The 11,961-nt window shown below is 39.7% G+C and overlaps 1 protein-coding gene and 1 non-coding gene across 2 annotated transcripts in view; one reads left to right on the forward strand and one right to left on the reverse strand.

Annotated features, from left to right (window-relative positions):
- The window catches only part of Muc16 (mucin 16, cell surface associated), a 193,892-nt gene extending 191,649 nt beyond the window's left edge, over positions 1–2,243 (reverse strand). The window contains exon 1 of the mRNA XM_085844433.1: positions 2,069–2,243. Coding sequence (XP_085700559.1) covers positions 2,069–2,156 — 88 coding nt within the window. The 5' untranslated portion in view covers positions 2,157–2,243. The remainder of the gene's footprint in view (positions 1–2,068) is intronic.
- A 4,698-nt stretch (positions 2,244–6,941) lies between these two features.
- LOC115031985 (U6 spliceosomal RNA) lies at positions 6,942–7,044 on the forward strand. The gene has a single exon (XR_003837638.1). It is a non-coding gene; the product is annotated as a U6 spliceosomal RNA (small nuclear RNA).
- The last annotated feature ends 4,917 nt before the right edge of the window (positions 7,045–11,961 follow it).

Here is an 11,961-nt window from a genome sequence, read left to right on the forward strand (position 1 = left end):
CTCCCTATGTACCTTAAGAGCACATATCTCTACATTCAGCTAACCACATCTACCCCAAAAGACTTGGTACTAGTTGCTGACTGTGCTTTTGAACACTTAGTCCCCCTCTAAGCAATGCCTTCTCCACCTCCCAAGAATCATAGTTACAAAGCTCCTTGCCAGTACCCTGGTTTGAAAGTCCAGTGCTTCTATACAGTGGAGACATACTTCCCTATCTATAATTCTTCCAAGTCACCAAAGCCAGTGCAGTACTGTACCTCCAATGTGGCCAATCATTTGTCTTGCCCACCAGATAGAATATCATGGAATCCTGTGGGAGCTTGGGTTTGTGTGTTGTTCCATGTCCTCCCTGAGAGTTTCTCTTGGGTTCTAGAGTCCCAGGGTTCTATACAGTTATCAAACAATAAGGTTGTCATTGAGTAAGTGAGCAAACGGTCCCTGGTCCTCTTCACTCAGAGTCTAGAGGATATTTCCTGTACAAAATAGCAGTATGGTGAGCTCATCCAAATCAGTACAGAAAATGCAGCCTGATAAAGTGGTTTAAAAGAATGTATTTACTTAAAATAGAGTAAAGAGAGAGTTCTGGTCCTGGTTGCCCCTGAGACAGAATAGCAAGATTGAAAACAATAGGGACATCATGAAATAAAGGACACTCTACTCCCACTCACTATTCTGTTTCTGATTTTTCTCTCACACTTTTGGACACCCGGGAGTTTCCCACGTAATTGACCAGGCTACCTCTAAACAGAACTGTATACCCATTTTTACAAAGCACAAAGAAGCTTGCTAAAAACAGTTTATGTGGACTGGTGAGATGGCATAGCAGGCAAGGGAGCTTACCATCAAAGCTGATGATCTGACTTTGAACCCAGGGACCCATATGGTAGAAGAGAAAGACTCCTACAACTTGTCCTCTAATGTCCACATGACATCACAGCATGTTTGCCCACACACATGAACACATACACACACACACACACACACACACACACACACACACAGAGAGAGAGACCTACAAACACAGAGACACACAAATAAATAGATATAAAAGAATAAATAAAAAATAAAAATAAATAAATAAATAAATGTGATTAAAAGATATTTTTAATACTTAACCAGGTAGGTGACTGAGTTGGTAAAACACTTTCAATATATGTCTGAGTTTAGATCTTCAGAACCCAATAAAACTAGATATAGCAGTGCATGCCTGCAGTCCCAGTACTACATAGACAACTGAGTCCCAAGAAGATTGTGGACCAACTAGCTTGACAAATGCAGAGGATGAACAAAAGACTGTCTCTGACAACATGGAAGGTAAGGAACTTATAACTGAGGTTGTCCTCTGACCTTCACATGTGCTATGGAACATGGACACAGACACACAGACACACACACACAGAGACACACAGACACACACACACACGGAGATAGGGAGATTGAGAGAGAGAGAGAGAGAGAGAGAGAGAGAGAGAGAGAGAGAGAAAATTTTTTCAAAATAGCTGGTGAACTATCATATATATATGTATATATATGTATATATATACACATATAAATATATATATATATAAATTTCTTGATAAATATTTTATATCTACCAGCTCTTTTCCAACTACATGTCTAAGACAGACTCTTTTTTAAAGACAAAATTCTGTGGATGAGAAAAAAAGAATTTAGCTATACCTACTTTCCCTGATACCCTGATACCTCAAATTACTGCAGAAACTCCTGAAACTCCTCAAATAACACATACAGCTATTGCTGAGGCACTTAGAAGTGTTCCTCTCCTAATACCTACACTGACTCTCTTCATGTTCCTATTGTCTTTCTGGTCATTCAATTAACTCACTGACTTGGGTGCACCCTGTCTTGTCCTTCAGTTCTATTACATAAGATGTCAGGGACTTAGGTATACCTAAATTGAAGACCCTGAGTCTATGAGGAGGAATTCTCAACCTACAGCTGTGTTCCCAGCTGCTAGTGACAACCCCGTGGAGCAGCTGGCAAAAGTCAGAGTCCCATGTTGTCGACTCCTCTCCTCCCAGAGTCCTTCCAGTCCATTGCTTCTTACCTGGCCCATAGGCAAGTAAAAGACTGGTAGTCAGAGTCAGCAGATACCTGTGTCGATGTGCTGAGCAGGCCAGGTCCTCCTCTCCCATCCTTCTACCTGGCTGTGCTGTGCTTTGCTTCTTACTTCAAGGAAGGTCCCGAGAGACTGAACCCAGACTAACCTCACCTCAGCTTAGCTTCAGGGAGGGTGCTGAGAACACACCTTGATAGGAGGGGCAGGGCCTACCTGCCCTAGGGGGAAGCAATGGCTGTCACAGCTTTCAAATGTCATCTGGCATTATCCAGAGTCTAGGTAGTGACTAATACCTTGTAGACTAATGCAAGACCCGGGTAACCAATGCCCTTAGCAAAGCTTGACTCTGGTGCTAAGCCAAGATATCTATGCTAATCTATCTGAGTTTGAAGGAGGACAGAGGAGCCTCTGGTACACAGCTATTTTTAATTTTTTTAACCACATTTTACCTGACACCCTCTCACTTAGAGACTGGTACCACCAGATGGGAGTGGGGTGGACTCTCCTCTGGGGAAGGTACAACTCCTACAGAGTATACTTCAGTTAGGTATGTGTGGGAGTGAGAGGCAGGCAGCATTCCTGGGTGGGAACTCTCTAGTTGCCAGGAGAGATGAAGATGAAGACTGAGCTTTTTAGTAGCCCACAACTGCCACCTTGTTTTCTTTTGTCTCAACAATGATCCCTGCCCTGCCACTATAGGGACTATAATGTAGTTGCTCAGTTGCCCCTGACAGACAGGAGGGGTGCAAATAGGTGCACAGAATTCAGCAAGAAGAGCAGGAGATATAATTTAAATGGTAAGACCATTGGATGCTCTTTCAGAGGATCCAGGTTCAATTCTATACACCCACACGGTGGCTAACAGCCATCTATATCTCTAGTTCCAGGATATCAGACACCCTTAGCCCCCTAAACACCAGGCATACAAGTGGCACACAGACATAAATGCAGACAAACATTCATATACACAAAATTTAAATAAAATATAAAAATTAAAAAGAAAAACTAGAATTCAGCAAGAGAGTTGGGATTTCTGGTTCCTATTTTCAAGACCCGTAATCTCTTCCAGGTTCTGTTGGGGGAGTGTTTATTTATTTGTACACATATTTTGGTGTGTGTGCCCATGTGTGAATTCCAAAAGACAATGCTGGGTGTCTTAACTCCTCAGGAGCTGTGTAACTTTTTAGATTTTAATTATTTTGTTACATCTCTTTGTATTTTGTTTGATTTTTGTTTTGTTTTTTCTTGCTTGTTTAATATGTATGTGCATGTGAGTGCAAACCATGTAGAAATCATTTTTCTTTTTCCATCATGTGAATTCCAGCTGTGAATCAAACTCAGGTCCTCAAGCTTGTTGACAACTGTCTTTACCTACTGAGCCATCTAAATTGTCTTCCACTGACATGGGACTCACTAATATGGTTAGATGGGTTGGCCAGCAAAACCCATCAGCATGTCTTCCCCATGCACAGAATCCCAGCATAGGGATTACAAATGTACAGCCCATCACACCACTACACTACCATATTGTGAGCACATCACAGGGCTTTATAGGTAGGTCCCAAGAATTGAACTCAGGTTCTCCTGCTTGCAAGTCAAACATTTTACTGGTTTAGCTATCTCCTCCTCGAACTCCTTTCTCAATTTCTTATTAAAAATCAAATAAGGTAAGAAATGGGATCTCCTTGACCCTTCTGTCCACTTGTCCAGGCCCTTGGCAAAGCTTCACTTCTCAGCTTTTCATAGCCAGCTATTGTGAGTTTAAGATCATCCACCTGCTAAAGGCAGAGTGAGTGCAGGTGCTCAGGGTAAAGATGTCAGAGTTTGGGATTCAGGCCCTCATGTCCCTTTTACATCTTGTATCTGGAACTAACCTTTGTAAACGTGTGACTGGTGCAAGTTTCTCAGTAACCACCACCTGCCACCCTTGAGGTTATCATCTTCTTGCAGTTTCCTGCAGGTTTACCCACCTCTTTGTTTGCCCTACTTATGCCACTTGTAATATTTGGAATTTTGACCCTCCCATCATATTCTGACCATGTGCTCCAATGGTGATGGACATATGAGCAAGTACAGGGTTGAGCTGTGACCAATAAGTCTGGATGAGACATCAAACTTCAACATGAAAGTGGGTGAAGAATGAGGCCGGGGGTCATAGACACACACAGAAGCATTCCTGACTTTTTACATAAATACAAGGGATTCAAACCTGGGAAATGAACTCAGGTCCTCATGCTCATTCAGCAAGCAATTTTATTTGCTGAATCATCTACTCATCTCCAGCCCTAGGGAGTATAAAAAGTTCTAGCACTTTATTTATGGTGGGATCATAAGCCTTTTATGTACCATCAGCCCATCATCAGTCATACCCCAAGTACAAAAGCTGCCTGCCTTATAAACGAGCAAGTAGGATTTCCAGCACCTACATGAGATAGTTCACAACTTCCTCTAACTCTATCTCCAATGAAACTGATTCCCTCATCTGGCTTCTACAGCCATTCCACTCATGTGTACATGTCTACATATAGTCACAGACATAATAAAAATAAAATAAATCTTCAAAATAAAGAGCAATCATGGCAAGATTAAGAGATTTAGTTTCATGATAAACAATAACAGTTACTGTTTGTTGAGCACCTATTAGGTGCTGTAAATAATTTCTAGTCATCACAAAGCTAGTATTTACCCTCTTCTATAAGGCAGTTGTGTCTGGAGCATGGGGGTAGGCCTGGGGCCTCATAAAAGCTAGGCAAGCACTTTTCAAGTGAGCCATGCCAGAAGCCTCTCACTGGAGTAAATCTTACCTGTGTTACACTGCAGGGCCCCCCTCACTGAGGATGTCCAGGTAGTCATTCAAACACATGACAATTCTAGTAACTTTGCCTTTCAGATGCTGGGATTATAGGTGTCAACCATGAGAGCTTATACTGTGTGTATATGTTGGATCACACACATGCATATGGAAGCAGAAGTATATTTCAGTGCCTTTCTCAATCACTCTCCACTTTATTATTATTGAAGAATTTCATAAGTATATACAATGTATTTTGCTCAAGCATGTCCATGGAGAGTGTTTCAAGAAATAATCCCCTTTGGCATAAAATATATCCAAAAATTTGCCAGAAAAGAGATGGAATTCCAAATGTGTACATTGATACAGGCTCAACAAATCTGTGGAATGAACCATATTCCATACAGCATCCATGTGGCTTTGTCTAGAAAATATAAGGAAAATAAAGATTCACCAAAAAATCTCTGTACCTTAGTTTCTGTTACCACATTAAAAAACAAAACAAAAATCAAACAGAACTATTGTTAAAATGAATGGACGTGAACTAAGTTTTATGTGTTAAAACAAGGTATAGAATTGAAAAAAAGAAGAAAAATTTCTCATAGCATTGTCACCCAACCAGGCAAAGAAGGATATTTCAAAGACAAGAAATCATCCCCCACTTCAAATGCCACAGGTGAGGTGGAGTTTGAAGAAACTCGGAGGAATCTGTTGACAAGTCTTTTGAAGGGAGTTTCCACAAAAGAATGAATGAGGGTCAAAATGTCAGAGAAGTCAAGAGAAAATGATGGAGAATCTGGGGATATCATGCGTTCCAATCCCCATAGCAACAGTTATTATGACTGTAATAATGTTTACTGAGCATTTAATTACATGTGAGGAATCAGGGAAGCAGTTACTTGGAGACAAAGCCATGGACATTAAATTTCTGTCCCAACAAAAGGCATTTATTTAATATTTCCTCTCAGTTGCAACCTTCACAAAATTTACTGACTCACTGAATTCCCAGGTGTTCTATAAAAAACTCATAGAGAAATTATATAACTGAAATTGTGCTCCTATAATATTCAAGAGCAAGAGAAGATGTAGTATGGGTGGAAGAGTACTCAACTAGCATGTATGCTGCTGTGGGTTCAATCCCAGACTGTATAAAGTGGGTATGGTGGTATATATCCACAATCCTAAGTTTTGGAATAGGATGCATGATCAGAATTTCAAAGTCATTCTCAACTACATATTGAGTTCTAGGGGATCCTGAACTATAGAACAACTTGTCTTAAAACAAAAACAAAAGCAAACAACAACAAAACAAACACAAAAAACTTTAAGGGTAAGCAAGTCAGACCAGTTTGGCTAAGTACAAGAGCTCTCAAGAAAAGGATTATAATGGAATCATCCAAAACTTTAGTTCTCAAGTAAAGGTAATTGATCTCCTCCCAGAACCTAGGGGCAATTAGAAATGCTTGAGAGATCTGGTATCAAACTGAGACAAGATGAATATGAAAATTATTTAGTGATATAGAAAAGAGACAAGGGACTACTACCCTACAATGCAAAGTACAACCTCTGATGATAGAGAATCTTCTAACTCCAAATATCAGTAAATGAGAGGCCAAGAAATCCCACCCCTGAACTCATTTAAATGCTCATTTAAACTCAATAAAATGCTTATTTAAACATCATTCTTCATTTAAGCATTGAAAGTACTTTACTCCTTGAGTATGTCGCACCATGCTATGTCTCATCTTGCTCTGTTCCAAAATGTGATCTATTATCACTCTTAAATCTCTCCAATGAGGGGCTGTAACACACCAACTTTCCCCATGTCATTATTTTAGCATTCCTTTTCCATTTTATTGTCTCCAGCCTCTCAATGTGACAAAGGACTGTGTCTATCTAATACTACATCCCTCATGTGTGGCATACAACAGACTCCAAACATTTTTAAAAGCTGGATATATGGAACTTTGTCTATAGGCCTATCTGATCAGTAGGTTGTAAGGTGTGAGGATTGAGGAATTTAAGACAATTCTGGGCAGCATAAATCAAATAACATAACAAAAGAGATACTTGCTTAGGCAGCACATTTATTAATATTGAAGGGACACAGTGAAGATTAGCCTAGCCCCTGTGCAAGAATGACCCCAAATGTAAAGCATGCACACACATACAAACACACACACACACACACACACACACACACACACACACACACACACACACACACGAAGAGGTGAAGGAATAGTTCATTGGTAGCATATTTATCTAGCATGTAAATAATGAGTTCCATCCTGGCATTGCATAAGATAGATGGGGTGGTATAAGCCTGACATCTCAATTCTGAGGAGGTGGAAGCAGGAAGAAAAGTGGGTCAAGATTATTCTCTGCAATGTGGTGTGTTTGAGACTAGCATGAACTACATGTGACCTCTTCTCAATATGCAGTAAATTAAAAACTAATAACAAGATGACAAAAGAGCAGTAGTTACAACCAAAAATATTTGTTGGATAAAAATTGCTGAAAACCTTGGAATTTCCTTGAAGCATGGTAATGGTAACTCTAATGGGTAAGGTAAATATTTGAAAGGAACCAAAACCAGGCTTCCATGGACACACACTCTGAAATGTCAGTTTAGATTTTCTTTGAGAACATTTTGAGTGACTCTTGAACTACCTGCCACTTCATCAGAGTTCACACCTTACTCTCTGCTCTGACTTTGAAAATTGTCTTTATCAACACTGATTGCTTGCCAACACCCTAACCTCTGTGAGTTCCCCTTCACCCAGCCAACAAAGTGACCTTTCAGAAATGCAAAGCCAGTCTTCTCTGCCCCAGCACAAATTCTTCTTTGCCTTCTCACCAGCCTCAGAAGTTTTTGTTTTTGTTTTGGTGTTTGTTTTCCTTCTATTTTTGCTTAACAAATCTTTTGTTTATGTATTATGGTTTCAAATTTTGTTTTTATGAATTTTCTGTGTATGAATGTGAGTGTCTCAAAATCTATGTATTTCTTGTTCTTGCTCCTTTACCCACCTTCCCTGCTGTAAAATCTGCTTAGTTCTATTTTGTTTTGTTTGTTTTTCTCTTCTCTTTTCTTTTCTTCCCTCCTCCTCCTCCTCCTCCTCCTCCTCCTCCTCCTCCTCCTCCTCCTCCTCCTCCTCCTCCTCCTCCTCCTCCTTCTTCTTCTTCTTCTTCTTCTTCTTCTTCTTCTTCTTCTTCTTCTTCTTCTTCTTCTTCGGAAAGAGATTATTTCATCTTATATCTTACAATACATTATGAATGATAGTCAGGACAGAAAATCAAACATGAACTTGGAGTCAGACACTGAAGAAGAGGTCATGAAGGAATAGAATTAATATCTTCTGCAGACTAATTTCATATTCCTGCTGTTCAGCGATGGCACTTGCAATAGTAAATCATCAGTCAAGAAAATACCCGGAGCTAGTGTCTCTAGCTGCATATGTATCAGAAGATGGCCTAGTCAGCCATCAGTGGAAAGAGAGGCCCATTGGTCTTGCAAACTTTATATGCCTAAGTACAGGGGAATGCCAGGGCCAAGAAGTGGGAGTGGGGGATGGGGAGGAGAGTGCAGGGGAGGGCATGGGGGACTTTTGGGATAGCATTGGAAATGTAAATGAAGAAAATACCTAATTAAAAAAAAGGAAAAAAAAAGAAAATACTCAATGATATTTTGCCTACTAGACAATCAGATGGAGACATTTTCTCAAGTGAAGTTTACTTTTTCAGTTTGATTCCTGTTAGACTATATTTGATGAAAAAGAAAGAACAAAAGAAAAAAGGGAAGAAAGAAGGAAGGAAGAAGAAGAAAGAAAGAAAGAAAGAAAGAAAGAAAGAAAGAAAGAAAGAAAGAAAGAAAGAAGAAAGAAAGAAAAAAGAAAGAAAGAAAGAAAGAAAGAAAGAAAGAAAGAAAGAAAGAAAGAAAGAAAGAAAGAAAGAAAGAAAGAAAGAACTTCTCAAAGCACTAGCTCCTGGTTTTAGTGATTCTTTGTATAGTTCTTTTTGTTTCTACTTGGTTGATTTCAGCCCCGAGTTTGATTATTTCCTGAAGTTTACTCCTCTTGGGTGTATTTACTTCTTTTTGTTCTAGAGTTTCTTTTTGGAGGCACTCAGAGCTATGAGTTTTCCACTTAGCACTGCTTTCATTGTGCCACATAAGTTTGGGCATGTTGTGCCTTCATTTTTATTAAATTCTAAAAAGTCGTTAATTTCTTTATTTCTTCCCTGACCAGGTTATCATTCAGAAGGGCGTTGTTCAGCTCCCACGTGCATGTGGGCTTTCTGTTGTTTTCGTTGTTATTGAAGACCAGCCTTAGTTCATGATGATCTGATAGGATGCATGGATATCAGTCTACGTGTATCTGCTATGGCCTGTTTTGTGACTAATTTTATGGTCAATTTTGGAGAAAGTGCCATGAGGTGCTGAGAAGAAGGTATATCCTTTTGTTTTAGGATAAAATGTTCTGTAGATATCTGTCAAGTCCATTTCTTTCATAAATTCTGTTAGTTTCAGTGTCTCTGTTTAGTTTCTGTTTCCATCATCTGTCCATTGCTGAGGGCAGGGTGTTGAAGCCTCTCACTATTATTGTGTGTGGTAAAATGTGTGCTCTGAACTTTAGTAAAGTTTCTTTTTATGACTGCGGGTGCCCTTGCATTAGGAGTATAGATGTTCAGAATTGAGAGTTCTTGGTAGATTGTTCCTTTAATAAGTATGAAGTGTCCTTCCTTATCTTTTTGATGACTTTTGGATATAAAAAGTATATTTTATCCAATATTAGAATGGCTATTCCAGTTTGTTTCTTGGGACCATTTGCTTGAAAAAATTTTTCCAGCCCTTTACTCTGAGGTTGTGTTTGTTTTTGACACTGAGGTGTATTTCCTGTATGGAGCAATATCCTGGGTCCTGTTTACATATCCAATCTGTTGGTCTATGTCTTTTTATTAAGAATTGAGTCCATTGATGTTAAGAGATATAAAGGAATAGTGACTGTTGCTTCCTGTTATTTTTGTTGTTAGAGGTGGAATTATGTTTATGTGGCTATCTTCTTTTAGGCTGGTTGAAAGAAGATTACGTTCTTACTTTTTTCTAGGACATGATTTCCCTCTTCGTGTTGCTATTTTCTGTTTATTACCCTTTGTAGGGCTAGATTTTTGGAAAGATATTGTGTAAATTGGTTTTGTCATGGAATATCTTGATTTCTCCATCTGTGAGAGTTTTGCTGGGTATAGTAGCCTGGGCTGGCATTTATGTTCTCTTAGGGTCTGTATGACATCTGTCCAGGATCTACTAGCTTTTAAATTCTTTTGTGAGAAGACTGGTGTAATTCTGATAGGTCTGCCTTTATATGTTACTTTATGTTTTTCCCTTACTGCTTTTAACATTCTTTCTTTGTTTTGTGCATTTGGTATTTTGTCGATTATGTGATGGGAGGAATTTCTTTTCTTGTCTAATCTATTTGGAGTTCTATAGGCTCCTGGTATTTTTATGGGCATCTCATTCTTTAGTTTAGGGGAATTTTCTTGTATAATTGTGTTGAAGATATTTACTGACCCTTTAAGTTGGGAATCCTCACTCTCTTCTATACCTATTATCTTTAGGTTTGGAGTTCTCATTGTGTCCTGGATTTCCTGGAAGTTTTGGGTTAACACCTTTTTGCATTTTGCATTTTCTTTGACTGTTGTGTCAATGTTTTCTATGGTATCTTCTGCACCTGAGATTCTCTCTTGTATCTCTTGTATTCTGTTGTTGATGCTTGCCTCTATGGCTCCTGATCTCTTTCCTAGGTTTTCTATCTCCAGCGTTGTCTCCCTTTGTGATTTCTTCATTGTTTCTACTTCCATTTTCAGATCCTAGATGGTTTTTTTCAATTCCTTCACCTGTTTGGTTGTTTTGCCTGTAATTCTTTAAGGGATTTTTGTGTTTCCTCTTTAAGGGCTTCTATCTTTTTACCTGTGTTCTCCTGCATTTCCTTGAGGGTGTTATTTTTGTCCTTCTTAAAGTCCTTCACCGACATCATGAAATGTTATTTTAAATCTGAGACTTGCTTTTCTGGTGTGTTGGGTTATCCAGGGCTCACTGTGGTGGGAGAACTGATTTTTGATGACACCATGTAGCCTTGATTTCTGTTGCTTATGTTCTTGCCCTTACCTCTCTCCATCTGGTCATCTCTAGTGTTAACTGGTCTTGCTGTCTCTGACTGTGGCTTGTCTGTCCTATAAGTCTGTGTGTCAACAACCCTTGGAGAACAGTTCTATCTGACAGAAATTTGGGTATAAGAGCTGTGGTACAGGGTCAGCTCCGGGATGCAGACAGACACCAGAAGTTTCCTTTTCTGGCTGTTCCTTTGTTCCTGTGTCCTGATGGCTCTGGAAGGATCACTCTTGGGTCAGGAAATTGAACAGAAGTGGTGGTCTTACCTGTGATAACAGGTGTATCTGCACTCCTGAGAGACCAGCTCGCTCCTGATGGTATTTGGCTATGGAGCGCTGTGACACAACATTAGCTTTGGGCCCTGTCATAGTCAGGGTTTCTATTCCTGCACAAACATCATGACCAAGAAGCAAGTTGGGGAGGAAAGGGTTTATTCGGCTTATACTTCCATACTGCTGTTCATCACTAAAGGAAGTCAGGACTGGAACTCAAGCAGGTCAGAAAGCAGAAGCTGATGCAGAGGCCATAGAGGGATGTTCTTTACTGGCTTGCTTCCCCTGGCTTGCTCAGTCTGCTCTCTTATAGAACTCAAGACTACCAGCCCAGAGATGGTCCCACCCACAAGGAGCCTTTCCCCCTTGATCACTAATTGAGAAAATGCCTTACAGTTGGATCTCATGGAGGCACTGACTCAACTGAAGCTCCTTTCTCTGTGATAACTCCAGCTGTGTCAAGTTGACACAAAACTAGCCAGTTCAGGCCTCTAAAATAAATCTTACATGCTCAGGTCTCTATGCCTAAGTCCAACCTGAGGCCTGTATCCATGCCTTGTCCTTTGAAAACTATGATTTTGAATGCTATGTTTTCCCCAGCTTTGTCTGCTTCCTGGGGAAAAAAGTGAAACTTGCTTCCCCTCTTTCAAAA

Source organism: Mus caroli, unplaced genomic scaffold, assembly GCF_978045245.1.
Source record: "Mus caroli unplaced genomic scaffold, Mus_caroli_1 scaffold_11, whole genome shotgun sequence".
Lineage (NCBI taxonomy): Eukaryota > Metazoa > Chordata > Mammalia > Rodentia > Muridae > Mus > Mus caroli.